This window comes from Balaenoptera musculus, chromosome 2 (assembly GCF_009873245.2).
Source record: "Balaenoptera musculus isolate JJ_BM4_2016_0621 chromosome 2, mBalMus1.pri.v3, whole genome shotgun sequence".
NCBI lineage: Eukaryota > Metazoa > Chordata > Mammalia > Artiodactyla > Balaenopteridae > Balaenoptera > Balaenoptera musculus.
Window position 1 is genome coordinate 91,363,718 of NC_045786.1, and position 17,096 is coordinate 91,380,813.

Genomic DNA, 17,096 nt, shown 5'->3' on the forward strand with positions numbered 1-17,096 from the left:
AAAGAAGAGTTTTGGACACATTTATGTTTTTAAAAATAATAAAGCTGTACACGTGTATTTATCACCCAAGTTATTAAGTAAAGCATGTTGTTTGAATTTAGTTGGTATCTCAGTGCCATTAAAGAAAAGTAATATAGTAAAGAAATAAGCATTTTAGGCAGACGCCTAGTGGAAAAAAGATTTTATTTTGTAAAGGAGAGCAAAACGTAGGTTATTATTAGGCTATAAATAAAGATTATTCCTTGCTTTTAGTACCACTGACTTAGTTATAATAAAATTTGTTCATTAGCAATTTTTACCTTTCTAAAGGTAAAGAATTTGTAAAGGAATTGTTTGCAAACTATGTATAAGTTTAGTGAATTCTGTTGACTACCCTTGTATATGATTGGTGATTTGACTCTTTTCACTTTCATCTTTTTTCCCCTTTAGGCCAAGAGGCAGCAGCGAAAACTGAACTTCCTCATCACCCAGACAGAGTTGTATGCCCATTTCATGAGTCGCAAACGAGACATGGGTCACGATGGGATCCAGGAAGAAATCTTAAGGAAACTGGAAGATAGTTCTACACAGAGACAAATTGACATTGGCGGAGGGGTGGTAGTTAACATCACACAGGAGGATTATGGTGAGTCCTGAGTCAGGAGTGGGAGGAAGGAGATACCCGAAATTTTTTCGTATTTCAGGTTATACTCATCATTAATTCTTGCAAGTTTTGTCTTGATTGATAGGTAATATTGATCAAAAGGGGGATTTATTTTATTGGAGTAGGGAAAGTGTGAATGTTTGTATGAAATAAGCATATAAAAAACTTTTATTAAAGAATTTGAAAAGGAAAGGGTGTGGTTATATGATCTTGCAAATTTGGGAATATTTTGTGTGTTGATTTGTTAGTAGAAATAAAAGGTATTGTATCAGAAGAATTCAGTGAACATATCTAATTAGAGAAAATCATCTCTCACGTAACAGGAATCTTGGTGATGTGAGTAAAGCATGAGAAGAGACTGTTTTGGTATTTTTGTGACCACACAGAGAGGGAGGAATTGGGGTAAAGTTTGAGAGGAAGTTCACAGAGAATAGTGGTCAAGATCATGTTGGGTAAGAATAAGAGAAAATGAGAGTGTTTCAGATTATGTTGGGATTTACACAGTCTCTGTTTCTTCTTTTGGAATAGTTTCACCCGGTATAAATATATTACAATTTTGAATCCTCATTGTCTTGCTTTTCCCGGCTTCGACATTGCTTCGTGCAAGAAACGCAGGATTGGGAGACTGGGGCTCAGTCTCCTGGTGGCTTTTGTGAGCTGGCTTTGGCTCCTAGAGACCATGGCAGCCCTCTGCCTCCATTGCCACTTCCAGGTCCTTACCTCTGTCAAGTAATTTGAGCCTTTTTTCTCCCTCACCCTCTGTGAACTTAGGGATAAATAGAATGTGGGCGTCAGGGATCCACATATGCTAGTATAAATTGCATCCTTAAAGGAGATCAGTTAATGAGGTGTTATAATCTACACATTTCCCTTTTCAGATAGTAACCATTTCAAAGCCCAGGCCCTGAAGAATGCTGAAAATGCTTACCATATTCATCAGGCTCGGGTGAGTCTTAAAAATGAAATGTTGGGCCCTGGAAATACAACTTTTTACTTAGGTGGTCCTCCTTTAATCTTAATCGTATTTTCAGTTAAAAACATTAATGGATGTGTACGTGTGTATGTGACTGCATTGGGCGGGGTGTGTGTCTCTATTTACTTGAGAGTAATAGAGGAATACCTGAGGAAATATGGGAAATGAGCATTCACTTGTCTGAGCTTTAAGAATGTGTTGATTGACGCTAAGACAGTTTGTCTATTTTTTTTCTTCTGTCCTCCCTGGTAATCATGGGTAATACAGAATGAAGTGCATCATGGTTGTTTAGTGAAAAAGTCCACACTGTTGCTTGTTAAGAAAGTGATACCATGTGTTAAAACTGCTAAGTTAGCACCTTCTTTCACTTTAGTAATAACTTGCTTATTCACGATATAGTGACATTTAGTGAAATCAGAAAGAAACTGCAGTTAGATCAAATTAAGTAAGGAAAATACAGTTTAATATACTGCATAGAAGCCCCTGTGTAACTTTGACAGGGTCCAAGTCAAGGATAGAGACAAACTCAACCTATTCCTCGCCAACCCCAACCAAACAGGTTTTATATCAAATCTTTAATAAATTCATTGATGAAGCAAGTAATTGTGTGATATGGCTTAGTGCCTGTCTATCAAAAGCGTATTCTCAATATAATTGTTAAAATAATTTTAAAATATTAGTAATATACTTTAATGTACGCTTGACCCTTGAGTAACTCTGGGAGTTAGGGGTGCCGACCTACCCTGCAGTCAAAAATCTTTGTATGACTTTACAGTCAGCCCTCCATACCTATGGATCCACATCCACAGATCCAACCAACCACAGGATCAAGTAGTACTCTTGCACATACTTAGTGAAAAAACTTCATATATCAGTTGACCCACACAGTTCAAACCCATGTTGTTCAAGAGTCACGTGTATTATGCTTACATGTAATATATTACATTATATTACCAGAAAGTTTGTTCCAACTAGCACAAGTTAGATATATTAGCATTATGAATTTTATTTGAATTTAATTATTTTCCTCATATATTTCTTCTAATATATTTTTATTTTCCAGACAAGGTCATTCGATGAAGATGCAAAAGAAAGTCGAGCAGCTGCCCTACGGGCAGCAAACAAGTCTGGCACTGGTTTTGGGGAGAGTTATAGCCTGGCAAACCCATCTATCCGGGCTGGTGAGGATATTCCACAGCCTACAATTTTTAATGGCAAATTAAAAGGTTATCAGCTGAAAGGCATGAATTGGTTGGCAAATCTCTATGAACAGGTGAATTTTAGAACTATGTCATACCCACTCTGTTTTGTTTGTTATCTGTTTTCCTAAAGTCGTTGGTTCAGTGTATTGTGAAATGAGCACAAGATAATGTTATAGATTTCATCCTTTTAAAAAAGCTTTATCGTTTGACAAGAATCAGAAAGATGTCTCTATATTTCTAACCTGGAGATTTTATTGGGGATTATTTGTATCATGTATAAAGTTTGTCTTAAGTGGTCTTAGTAATAAACCTGATTGCATTTGTACCTGGATTAGATTAGCTGAAAAACTGGCTTTGGCATGTTTGTCTCATGATTCAGAGTTGTAGCTGTGGAATTGGCAAAAGGAATCATTACAGTAGTAATAGTGCTGAAGCTGGGTATCTCTAGTCACTTTCCTTTGAACAAGTCTGACATTTTGGGTAGTTCTTTTTGGCAGTAAGTTGAACCCTGTGTAATGCAATGTGAGAGGTGTTGACTATGTGTATTTTTTTTCCAGGGTATTAATGGCATTCTTGCCGATGAAATGGGACTTGGTAAGACAGTACAGAGCATTGCCCTCCTTGCCCATCTGGCTGAGGTGGGTAGATGCATGCAGTCTTTTCATCTTCCTCTCTCTCCATCCTAGGGTCATTTTCTGTTGAGAATCAGCCATTATCAAGCAATACGCTAGACTGTAGCATACCAAGACAGTAGGACTTGCTCCTTGCCTTCACGGCCTTTACAGGGTGATACAGTGTGGTGAAACATTCTGGTTTTCAAGAAGACTAGGACAGTTTCTAAGCATGTGTGTTTTCATTCCCCATCTCCCACTTCTGTAGAGAACCACCATTGTAGTGGCAAAAACACTGTAGTTAGTTAGATCAGAAGACCTTGTTTCACATCTCAGCTCTGTGCTTACTAGCAGTGTAAACTTGGACAATTCGCTTAGCCTCTTTTGACCTGACTTCACTTTAACTCTGTGAGGTTTAGTTTCCACTTCTGCAAAGTGGGGATAATATCTACTTTACAGGAAATTTGTGAGAATTAAGTGAGAAGAAATGCGTGAAAGCATTTTGAAAAATGCAGAAAACTCTATACCAGTTAAATAATAGTAAAATAGGTGTGATCATCTAGTATAAGGAAAAGCAACACATACAAGTCAGTATGTCATAAGTGCTTTGTGAATGATATAAACTAGGACCTGTAAGGGCGGGTGGGGAGTAATTGCTTGGTATTTTTTTCTCAAGGTGTGTGCGAGCAACTTCCTAGCCTGTGTTATTATTAACATAGAATATTATTTTTCTTAACATAGGATATTATCATTGAGTGTGCAGGTATGGGAGATAGGAACCATTTCTCTTGTTATAATGCATCTCCTATTCTTAAACTTCTCTTGTCGTTAATTATAATTTTGAATTAAATTTCTTCAGTTTTCCTGCAGTTGGCTGACCCAGTTTTTCTGTTTCAGAGAGAGAACATTTGGGGACCTTTCTTAATAATTTCACCTGCTTCTACACTTAACAATTGGCACCAGGAGTTTACTAGATTTGTTCCTAAATTTAAGGTAAAAATCAACAAAATTCTCTTGCTTTTTAAAATAAACTTTCTGACTCCTTTTTTGCTGCCTTACTTAATTGCTCATAATAGCTTTTAATTTCTTACATTTTTTTCAAAATAACCTTGCATACATTTCCTATCAAAGTTACTGATGGGAGCAGTAAGACAGCATATTACATCCTTATGTTTTATGAGAAAGCCAAAGTCCAGTTTGAGTGATTTGCTGCATTGACCACATGAATTGTAGCTCCTGGTTGTACTGCCATAATAGAAAATGTCTACCTTGCTGGCTTAATATAGGTTTTGATAAATCAAGGTACATATACTATAATTTATGGCATTGTTGTCCACACTCGCCCCCCCGCCCCCCCACCCCCAGATGTAGTCATAGATTATCTATTTTCTTGACACTCCAAAGCCAGCTCTTCAGTCTTGGTCCAGATTATAATGTCTAAGGTAGATAATGTGAAAGTTGCATTTAACTAGTTCAGAGGAAAAGAATTGAGATTTAGGTAGGATGTGATCAGCAGGGAAATATGCTGCATCAAGTATGGACAAGATTTAAATTAGGGGTTTAATTATGCAGAGTTGGGATGTAAGAAAGAATGGATAGGATTTTTTATATAATTTGCAAGTAAAAAGAAGGAAATGAGTTAAATATTTGTTTTGTCCCTAAAGGCATATAATGATAATGAAGTTGCATGGTAAGAAGGATTTTTTGGAGATATGTATCAAGAGATAGTGACATGATCTCTGATCTTGGGTCTCCATAATAATCATGGGTTCCATGCAATTTAAGAGGTCACGGGAGGTGTTTTTCTGGCTTATACTTTATAAGGAATAGGGACGTGTCTGGGATATTCCACTTTGGGGCACCTTTGTGTTTGTGGCCCCACCTTTGCGGCTGAATTAATAGACTTAGGAACTGTTTACAAGGCACATTAGGTATATGGCTTTTAGCTTGGCTGACTCATTCTTAACTTTCTAAGGAGGTGAGGTTGTTCTAAGGCAATTTATTGAATATTTTCTCTAGGGTTTTTTCACATTGAATAAGGAGCCCTTCATCTTTTTTCTGCTTTCTTGTTGTTATTGTCGTTTAGTACATGTCAAACAATTAGGAGCTTGAAAAATTAAGTCTTAAAATTTTCTTCCAAACCACTAAAGTTTTCAATATTTCTTTCACTGGCCGATAGGTGGCAATGTAGTACTACTTACGTCATTGGTACCTCTCTTTTGACTTTATACCCATGCCTGAAACTGAGTTTTCATTTACATGTGGAGTTTCCTTTTGAAGCTCTAGTCCAGGGGTCAGTAAAATATGGCCTGTGGGCCAGTTGAAAGTGTACAATTCAGTAGTATTAAGTACATTTACAGTGTGGTACAATAATCACTGCTATCTTATTGCAGAATTTTATCATACAAAACAGAAACCTCCTTCCCATTAAGCAGTCACTCCCTATTCCCTTTCCCTCTTGCCCCTGACTACTACAGATCTGCTTTATGTCTCTGTGGATTTGCTTATTCTGAGTATTTTGTATACCTGGAATGTGGCCTTTTATGTCTGGCTGCTGCTTTTCCCTTAGTAGGTTTTTCAAGGTTCATCATGTTGTAACATGTATCAGCACTTCATTCCTTTTATGACTGAATAATATTTCAGTCATAATATTATATAATCTTATAGTGAATAATATTTCATTATCTGGGTATACTGTATTTTGTTTATCCATTCATCTGTTGATGGGTATTTTGGTTGTTCCTTTTGGCTGTTGTTAATAGTGCTGCTATAAACATTCATGTACAGGTTTTTGTTTGAACACCTGTCCTGTTTTCAGTTCTTTTGGGTATATACCTAGGAGTGGAATTGCTAAGTCACTTTATATTTAACTTATTGAGGAATCCACCACGTGTTCTTTTGTGCAGCTTATGAGCTAAGAATAGTTTTTACTTTTTTAAATTGTTGATTAAAAAAGAATATTTTGTAGCAAATGATATATGAAATTTAAATACATGTGTATTGGAATACAGCCACACCTTTGATTATTTATTACTTATGGCTGCATTCACAGTACAACAGCACAGTTGAGTAGTTGCGGCAGAGACTGTGTGGCCTACAAAGCTAAAATTACTTACTATCTGGCCATTTATAGAAAAAGTTTGATGACCTCTGCTCTATTGATTCATTGTTTCTGTTACCATTACTCCTTTAAATTGTCAGAAATGTATTTGCTTCCCTGTAGAACATAGTTAGAAGTAGACTCTGCTCAGGTTTATAGTCTGGTTACATTCAAAAGATACTTACATCTATGATGATAACATCAGAAAGTTCATTTTATTTGGCAGGTGTCTGAGTAACACGCATTTTATGGTTCTCATATGATTAGTGCCTCTGACCTCCTCCTTTTCCTCATGAAATAAGATTTACGTTTTTTCTCTAGTTAATGTACCACTTTTCATTCCTGAAATTGGCTATTCTGTATGTTTTCTATTTCATTTATTTCTGCTCTATCTTTTATTATTCTTGTCTACTTTTTTGTAAACTTTTTTCTTTTTCTGTCATCTTGAGATGGAGCTTAGATTGTTGATTTTCAGCTTCTTCTAATGTATATTTAAGGGTATTGCTTTCTAAGCATGACTATAGCCATCCAAAGGTTTGATGTGTCACATTTTCATTATCTTACAGTGCAAAATACTGTCAGCTTCTACTGTAAGTTCTTATTTGATTCATGGGTTATTTAAAAGTGTTGTTTTTACTCTCTACACAAAGGATGATTTTCTAGTTATCTTTTTGTTATTTATAGCTTAAATCCACTGATAAGAAAACATGCTTTTTATTATTTTAATCCTTTGAAATTTGTTGCTTTGCTTTCATGGCCCAGCATATGGTCAGTTTTTATAAATGTCCTGTGTGTGTTTGAAAATCATAGTTATTCTGCACTTGTTGAGTACAGTGTTGTATATATGTTGATTAGGTCAAGTTTGTTAACTTGTTCAGCTCTTTTGTATCTTTACTGATTTTTTTGTCTGCCTCTCCTATTACTGACTGAAAGAGGTGTGTTAATATTTACAACAATTATGGATTTATCCATTCTGTTTTCTTCTGTTTTTGCTTTGAGGCTGTGAGATGTATACAAATTTATAATTTTATCTTCCTGGTGAATGAACCTTTTATTATTGTGAAATTCCTCCTTTAAGACTTTTGCCTTAAAGTTTATTTTCTCTGATACTAAATAGCTTTCTTTTGGTTAGTATTTGCATGGTATCTTTTTCGTCTTTTTACTTTTAACCATTCTATATCCTTACATTTAAGGTGTATTTCTTGCCTTTTATTTGGAATATCTGTGCTTACTTTTAATGTAATTATTGATATATTGTGTTTAAATTTGCTGCCTTGCTCTTTACTTTCTACTTCTTTTTTTTAATAGGGTTGTTATTGTGTTTATGTTTTTTAGTTTTTACTTTTAAAATATTTATTTATTTATTTGATAGTGCCGGGTCTTTAGTTGCGGCTCACCAGCTCCTTAGTTGCGGCATGCATGTGGGATCTATTTCCCCAACCAGAGATTGAACCCGGGCCCCCTGCATTGGGAGTGCAGAGTCTTAACCACTGTGTCACCAGGGAAGTCCCTGCTTTCTACTTCTTTCACCTGTTCAGCTTTACTTTTTTTTCCTTTTGAATCCTTTTGGATTGATTAGATTTTATCATTCCTTTTTTTTTCTTCCCCTTTTAAACTTGCTAATTATATATTAATTCTGTTATTCAGTAGATACCCAGGAGAATACCACATGCACCCTTAACTTTTTCAAAAGTAATATAAATTAGTACTGTTAATACTTTCCAGACAGTACAAAGACCTTAGTATAGTACTGTAACTACATCCCCCTTCTCTAGACTTACATGCTGTTGTTTTTGTATATATTTTGTATTTTAAACCCCAGAAGACATTATTATTTATACATTTAAAACTTACTTAGATTTATTCATATTACTCACATATTCATTGCTCATTGATCTTCATTCCTCCTTGCATATTTGTGCTTCCATTTGGCTGACATTTTTCAAAAGAACGAAGGACATCAAGCTATGGATTTTAGAAGCACTTTGAGCCCCATAACAATAAAAGAATGAAAGTCACACCTAGAAACATCACAGAAGAAGTGCTGAATTTTGCATTCTTTTGTTTCTCCATGTTTTAGTCTGGATATTTCCTTCTGACCTCTCTTCTAGTTCACTAATTTTCTCTTCAGCTGATTCTATCTGCTGTTAAACTCATCACTGATTGCTTTTTTTTTTTTTTTTTTAATTTTTAAAAAAGTTTTTGTACTTCGAAGATGTTCTGTGTTTTCCAGTTCTACTTCTGATGGTTGTTTTCCTGTATGTTATGTGTCTTTTTTTTCCCCCCCTGGCTACTTTTTTTTAAAAAATAAATTTGTTTTATTTATTTATTTATTTTTGGCTGCGTTGGGTCTCCGTTGCTGCACGCAGGCTCTCTCTAGTTGTGGCGAACAGGGGCTATTCTTCGTTGTGGTGCGTGGGCTTCTCATTGCAGTGGATTCTCCTGTTGCTGAGCACGGGCTCTAGGCACGTGGGCCTCAGTAGTTGTGGCACGCGGGCTCTAGAGTGCATGCTCGGCAGTTGTGGTGCACTTGCTTAGTTGCTCTGCAGCATGTGAGATCCTCCTGGACCAGGGCTCGAACCCGTGTCCCCTGCATTGGCAGGTGGCTTCTTAGCCACTGCACCACCAGGGAAGCCCTCGTCATTGAATTCTTAATTTTAGTTATTATATTTTTTCAGTTCTAAAAATTCCCTTTGATTCTTTTATAGTTTCTAGTATACCACTGAAATTCTCAATCTTTTAATTCAATGAACAAACTTGCTTTTTTTTTTTTTTTTTTTTTGGCAGCGTTGGGTCTTCGTTGCTGCACGCAGGCTCTCTCTAGTTGTGGCGAGCAGGGGCTACTCTACATTGCGGTGCATGAACTTCTCATTGGGTGGCTTCTCTTGCTGCGGAGCACGGGCTCTAGGCACGCGGGCTCAGCAGTTGTGGCTCGCGGGCTCTAGAGCGCAGCCTCAGTAGTTGTGGCACATGGGTTTAGTTGCTCCGCGGCATGTGGGATCTTCCCGGATCAGGGCTCGAACCCGTGTCCCCTGCACTGGCAGGCAGATTCTTAACTGAGCCACCAGGGAAGCCCAAAACTAGCATTTTTTTAAAAGTCTGTTTCTAAAATTTTCGTTATCTAGATCTCCTGTGGGTTTGTTTCTTTTATCTATATTTCATGTTGGTTTTCAGTTATGTGGTCTAGTCTTTCCATATATCTGATTTTTTTGTTTTGTTTTATTTTTGTTTTAATGCCAGACATTGTATAGGAAAAATTGTAGAGATAATTGTGGGTTCTGGATACTGTTTTCTTCTTCCTGAGAGAGGATTAACGTGTGTTTGGGGTTTTGTTGTGGATTTTTTTGCCTATAGTAATTTTTTTTCTGGGGCAATAATAATCCAAAGCCCCCTTAATCTAGTCAGGAATTGAGATGATTTGAAACCAGGATTCAGTACCTGATAAAGCAAGTGTATGTATAGTTTACCTTTACTACCAGTGTGTATCTATCTCTTGATTCCCAACTTAAGGCCAGGGAGGTGGGTGATTATCAGAATCCCTCCTCCTTGAACTACAGTTTTTGTTTTGTGGGTCCTGTGTCTCTTTTTAAAAAAATACAAACAAAAACAAAAAACAACTTTTCAGTTTCTTAGCCTCTCAACTAGAACTTTTGGGAAGGATCAGCACCCACAGGGGGAACGTGTTCCAGATGCCAGGCTTTCCTCTCTTTTCTAGATCTGGGCTCTGTAATTCTCCACTGGCTCAGTAGCTCTCTGATGCCTTCAAACAAATGTTTTGTATCTGTGTTTTAACTTGGTCAGTAGGAGGAGTGCTAGTCCAGCACCTAGTGCGGCAGTGACAGAAGAGGAACTGCTATATTCATTCTATTAGGTTTTTAAAAAATCATTCTGAATAATGTATTTGTGATGATACTTTTAAGATTATCACTAGGAAATAATCTGTATATTGGTCCTTTTTCCAGGTGCTACCATATTGGGGAAATCCTCATGATAGAAAAGTTATCAGGAGGTTCTGGAGTCAGGTAACTTTCAGCTTACTGTACACGCAGGCACACACACATATACATGTTCACACATATGCGCAGTCATTATTCCTCCAGGTGATTTGAGTAATTTCACTTACATAAAATCTTCTTATATGTTTCTGGACACTAGGCAAGTGTACTTTTTTTCTTTTACAATGCTTTTCCTGTTGCAGACAATCAGCTGGACTTGAAGTCCAGGATTAAGTAAGAACTTTTTTCTTTAATAAGCTGAAGACTAGTTTTTTTTGTTGTTGTTGTTGTTTTTTTAACATCTTTATTGGAGTAAAATTGCTTTACAATGGTGTGTTAGTTTCTGCTTTATAACAAAGTGAATCAGCTATACATATACATATATCCCCATATCTCTTCCCTCTTGCATCTCTCTCCCTCCCTCCCACCCTCCCTATCCCACCCCTCTAGGTGGTCCCAAAGCACCGAGCTGATCTCCCTGTGCTATGCGGCTGCTTCTCACTAGCTATCGGTTTTACATTTGGTAGTGTATATATGCCCATGCCACTCTCTCACATTGTCCCAGCTTACCCTTCCCCCTCCCCGTGTCCTCAAGTCCATTCTCTAGTAGGTCTGCATCTTTATTCCCGTCCTAGGTTTGAAGACTAGTCTTTAACAAGGTTTGTGGTTAAGGTAACTACCTTAAAAACAGTTATGCTTTTAATTCACTGCACATCTCCTACATTGGAGAAGTATATCTTCAGAGCTATCTTAAACTTCTTGGCCTTAGAAAATAAATTCCATTCCTCATTGTCTTATTATGACTTGTTAGGTATCTCTTTTCACCCTTGCCCTCTTATGTTTACAGAAGACCCTCTACACTCAGGATGCCCCCTTCCATGTGGTTATCACCAGTTACCAGCTGGTGGTGCAGGATGTAAAGTATTTCCAGCGAGTCAAGTGGCAGTACATGGTATTGGATGAGGCTCAGGCGCTCAAGAGTAGTTCCAGGTAACATGAGTAGTAGAAATAAAGTCTGTGGACTGAGGATATGTAGATATAGAGATATGTGTGTATGATATACACACACATGTGAATGAAGGTCAGAGAGATTTCAAAACATGGTATATGGCTTATGGTCTCTGCATAAGCCATATATCTGACCAGAAGGCATAAATTCTCTTTTGCATGTTCATGGAATATACATATTAATGTTTAGAGTATAAAGATTTTTCTCAACTTTTTTCTCCCTATTCAGTAATTATGGCATTTTAACCGATTTTTGTTCTTCAAGGAAATTTTCTGTGGAGGAACGGGTGTCTGCTCTTTGCTTCAGGGATTATTTTAGACAGGAGGTCTTAGTAGGAAGTAGAATGTTACATTATGTGGATTATAGCTTCTACTGTTTTATGAAGGTTATCCTAGTCCCTGAATGGTTATTAGACGCCCAAGAATCCTTTTATTGGAAGTTACGTGTTTAAAATGTTCTAATACCTTTAAGTTCCCAAACTGAATAGTAAATGAGTGCTTGGCTGTAAAGTGTTACTCAGTGGTATTAGACCTTGGGTTTGATGGATTTTTATTAACTCTTGGTGAGCCCATAGGGCTTTCTTAGAAGTCCATGTTAACTGGCAGGATGGTATTTTCCATGGAACTTTCCATCCTCTAAAGAGCATTATTTCATAGTTTACTCTTTTGAAGTAGAGCATGCTTGTGGCCAGGAGCAGTAGACTCACTTTGCGTTTTCTTCTCACACCCTTTCTTTTTCTCCATTGCTCCCTCCAAACTCACACTGGAAGCGTATAGAGTAATAATTTTAAAACCTACTACTGTAGATAATACTTTATAATTATATGGTTTGTATCAACAAAACTGACCAAAGGTAGTAGAGGACTTTTATCAAGCCAGAAAGGATCCTACTCTGCTATTCGAGGGCTTTTTTTTATATATACCCTAATACCACGTTTTCAGTATAGAGTCAGTTCCTTTGAAATTTCCTGTCGTCAGCTTTGTTGAGTAATATTTTTCAATTGTGTTTATGGTAGAGTATTGATACTTGATTTTGAGTGTTTGTTATTTATTTGAAAAGCATTTTTAGAAATAAGGGGTCTCAATAGGGTGAATATTTACTGCTAACTTGGAATTTGTAATTCATCTTACTGGACAGTGTTCGTTGGAAGATACTCTTGCAGTTTCAGTGTCGGAATCGGCTTTTGCTAACTGGGACCCCCATTCAGAACACCATGGCAGAGGTAGGCACTAGTAAAGACCTCAGTTTTATGTCTGCATTAAACAGTGGTTCCAACACAGAATAAAATTCTTTACGCATGCCTACCTGGAGTGTTACGGCTTTGTATAAATTACAATCCCCACATAAAAGGAAGAATTTGACCATGGCTTGCCCTAAGTGGTTTTTTTTTGGGGGGGGGACATCATTACTATTTTCTTATTCTCTGGCAAAAGGCAAATAAATTTCTTTATTCCTTGGTTACTTATATAATAAATCGTGATCACATTAAGAATGCTACTGATCTAATGCAGAGATATTTTTATACTAGAATAAAAAGGTAATATTCTTTGACACTGAGAGGAGCTAAAATTCTTTCTTTAGGGAAGATAATTTTATCTTCTAGAATAGGGGTCAGAAAACTTTCTGTAAAGAGCCAGATAATAAATATTTAGACTTTATAGGCCGTATAGTCACTGCACAGCTACTCAACCTTCTATTGTAATGTGAAAGCAGCTATAGATGATATATAAATGAATAGGTGTGACTATGTTCCAATAAAACTTGATTTATAAAAATAGATGGCAGACCAGACTTGGCACCACAAGGCGTAATTTGCTGACCCCTGATCTAGAGTTATTATTAGCAAGTTATGCTGCCTCAGACTGTGTTCAGTTGTGGAATGGATCTTTATATAAGATCTTTAAAACTATCTCACTGCACAAGCTGAGCAGGACTTGCACTTTCAGACTTTCAGTGTGAAATTAATTGAAAAATAGTCACATTTTGCTATAGTACCTTATAAAATTAGAGTTGGTTGATGAGGCAGTGTGCTTACACACTCATTCTCTCTCACTTACTCACACATACACATGTACCTAGACACAGATACACAGACCTGCAACTTCACTCTCTCTCTGTCCAAACTCTCATCGTATCTTCACATACTGTCATTTTGTTGCTCTATAGTTATTTCGCTTTTTGTTTGTTTCCAGCTCTGGGCTCTGCTGCATTTCATTATGCCAACATTATTTGATTCACATGAGGAATTTAATGAATGGTTTTCCAAGGACATTGAGAGCCACGCCGAAAACAAATCTGCCATAGATGAGAGTGAGTACTTTTATGAACTTTCATTCTTTCTGCCGATTAGTGTAGGCAACTACATAATTCTGTATTTTCTTGTATGTGAAGAATTTTTCTTCTGGTATGCATAGAAGGATCTGAGAGAAAAGTTTTTTCTCTTTTAAAATAATTATGTGTTTTGTGCATATTTAAAAGAGTCCAAAAAGGACTAACTCAAGTGATGCTCCTGTAGTGTTGACTAATCAAGGCAGAGCAGGCAAAATTCACATTTTGGCTTACGAAATCCTCATTTTCCACGTAGATCCTGAAAAATTTTATATTCTTTGTGGGATGGGGTAAGACTTTTTGCCTGTGATAAAACCAGAAAATATTAGAAGGGTAATTTTTGTTATTTTCTCTATATATTAGGATTTGTTTCTTCTGTAAACATTTTTTAACCTTGTTTATCAATTTTTTTTACCTCTTGACTAATATCTTTTAAGAGAGTTATGAGGTATTTATTACATAACATGAAGTGACAGCTACTAACTATTAGAAAAGTCCTTAAATAATTTCTTATACTACATGTTGTTAATTTGCTGATATACTTTGAAAAAATGATTTTGGGGGAACACTGGGAGTCCCAGATAGCTTGCATTAGACCTGTCTGAGAACCCTATTATTGATAGAATGTTCCTAAAACACTCTAAAGGTGAATTCTAATAAAAATAAAGACATCCTTACTGGTTTGAGTAAATGAGAGCAAAATGCATTTGCACAATTGACTCCAGGAAGGTGCTGTGGAAAGTTCGGATCCCTTGGCTTCCTCCTTGCGATTGTTTCAGTCTTCTTTTAGAGAATCATTAAGCCAAAAGGTGTTAGAACAGTTTAGTGAAGGGTGGTCATGATATTTCTTTTGTTTGTGTTAAATTGATATAATGTATTATTTGTCGGTGGGGCTCCTGGCATTTCAGATCAACTCTCTCGCTTACACATGATCTTGAAGCCATTTATGCTGAGGAGAATCAAGAAAGATGTGGAAAATGAATTGTCTGACAAGGTAAGGAAAGAAGACCTTGTGAGTTTATGCCTTAATAGGCACCAACCTAGGGTTCCAGGGTGAAAAGAAATTCCTTGGTAAATGTTTAGTTGAAGGGTAATTAGTTTGATTGATAGGAGACCTTTAAACTTGAGAGGGTCAAAGAAGACTTAAAATGAGTCAAATAATGAAGACAAGTAATAGTTTTTTCTTCTTTTTGTTTTATACTTTTTATTACGGAGAGTTTGAAACATTACAAAAGTAGAAAAAACAGTATAATGAACTCCATATAGTTTAAATGATCAACTCATGACCATTTTTCACCCCTCTACATTATTCTGAAGCAGATCCCAGATGTCTTTTGTTTCTTTTTTTTTTTTTTTTTTTTAATTATTAGCACCTTTTTTTTTTTTAAGAAATTCACGTTCTTTTATTTATTTATTTATTTATTTATTTATTTATGACTGTGTTGAGTCTTCATTTCTGTGCGAGGGCTTTCTCTAGTTGCGGCAAGTGGGGACCACTCTTCATCGCGGTGTGCGGGCCTCTCACCATCGCGGCCTCTCTTGTTGCGGAGCACAGGCTCCAGACGCGCAGGCTCAGTAATTGTGACTCACGGGCCCAGTTGCTCCGTGGCATGTGGGATCTTCCCAGACCAGGGCTCGAACCCGTGTCCCCTGCATTGGCAGGCAGATTCTCAACCACTGCGCCACCAGGGAAGCCCTAGCACCTTTAATTATTATTTATTTATTTATTTTATTTATTTGGCTGTGTTGGGTCTTCGTTTCTGTGCGAGGGCTTTCTCCAGTTGCGGCAAGTGGGGGCCACTCTTCATCGCGGTGCGCAGGCCTCTCACTATCGCGGCCTCTCTTGTTGCGGAGCACAGGCTCCAGACACGCAGGCTCAGTAGTTGTGGCTCACGGGTCTAGTTGCTCTGCGGCATGTGGGATCTTCCCGGACCAGGGCTCGAACCTGTGTCCCCTGCATTAGCAGGCAGATTCTCAACCACTGCGCCACCAGGGAAGCCCTTTTGTTTCATTTATAAATATTTTCATAGGTGTCTCTAAAAGATTTGCTGTTTTTTAAAATACATATTCACATATCATTATCACCTCTACTAAAAAAAGGCAGTTATTTCATTGTAGTATCACATATCCAGTCAGTGCTCAGATATTCCCAGTTGTCTTTGTGTATGCTTTTTTCTTTCTCTCTCTTTGAAAAAGTATTCAGTTTTTGAAACCAGAATCCAAGCAAGGTCCACACATAGTATTTGGGTGCTATGTCTCTTAAGCATCTTTTAGTCCCACCTTACTTTTTCTCCCCTTGCAATTCTTTGTTGAAGAAGCCAAGTTGTTTTTCGTGTAGAGTTTTTCCACATACTGGATTTTGCTGGTTGCATCATTGTGGTGTTGTCTAACATGTTCCTCTGTCTCCTGTATTTCTGCAGACTAAGAGATAGATTTAGAAGTTTAATGTGCTTTGGGTTGTAATATTTTTTCTCATAAAAAGTCAGTAATTTTGGTTTATAAATAATCTTTTTTTGGATCTTACCAGACTTCTGTAGTTTTCTATTATCTCTTGTGAATCCTCCCCATATTCTCCTTCCTTCTTTTTTCACCCAGTTCCCAGTCCTTAGGGGTATTTTCCCATCTCCCATAGATTGCACCTGTTTCTCACAGTTCTGCTCTCTATATAAAAGGTATCTTTCCAGCTTCTTGATAATATCAGGTGATACTCTGTCACTGCCAGAAGGCTGGATCATTTTGAAATTAGTAACTCTCTTACAAGATTGTGGTGGAGATGTACACCTTCAAAGAGAGGAATAGAAGTGTACCTTTTTTTTATTCCTTTTAAAAAAATCTTTATGGCTGCTTTGTGAAACTGGCTGATTTTAACTGAATAGCAGTGTCACACAGATGTGTACCTGATAGAAAGAAAATACTTTATAAAAAAATGGATCCTTGAGTCTTTTATATCAGAAACAGCTTAAAAACAATAGCAATATCATAATGTCTGTTATTTAGTGGTCATTACGGAGGTGATCAGAAGACATATGGTTCTTAACCACTGTGCAGAGTATAAATTTCTTAAACATCAGTAATGTTTCTAATCTGTTATTAAATAGTATATGTATTATTGAACTCTTACTGTCTGCCAGCAACTGGTCCGTAGAGATGCAGCTTCCAGGTTCTGTTCAGATTTCCAAGGGGGATGAATACATAAATAGCTAGTACTGTATCATAAGATATGCAATGATTATCT

General features: G+C 36.9%; 1 protein-coding gene across 5 annotated transcripts in view; it reads left to right on the plus strand.

The window, feature by feature from the left end:
• The window catches only part of INO80 (INO80 complex ATPase subunit), a 129,772-nt gene that overhangs the window by 46,732 nt on the left and 65,944 nt on the right, over positions 1-17,096 (plus strand). For all 5 annotated transcript variants that reach the window (XM_036842975.1, XM_036842977.1, XM_036842978.1 and 2 more), the window contains 10 exons: positions 430-625; positions 1,522-1,589; positions 2,680-2,889; positions 3,376-3,456; positions 4,327-4,422; positions 10,492-10,551; positions 11,372-11,514; positions 12,671-12,755; positions 13,726-13,843; positions 14,770-14,855. In XM_036842975.1, the coding sequence (XP_036698870.1) occupies positions 430-625; positions 1,522-1,589; positions 2,680-2,889; positions 3,376-3,456; positions 4,327-4,422; positions 10,492-10,551; positions 11,372-11,514; positions 12,671-12,755; positions 13,726-13,843; positions 14,770-14,855 (1,143 nt within the window). The remainder of the gene's footprint in view (positions 1-429; positions 626-1,521; positions 1,590-2,679; positions 2,890-3,375; positions 3,457-4,326; positions 4,423-10,491; positions 10,552-11,371; positions 11,515-12,670; positions 12,756-13,725; positions 13,844-14,769; positions 14,856-17,096) is intronic.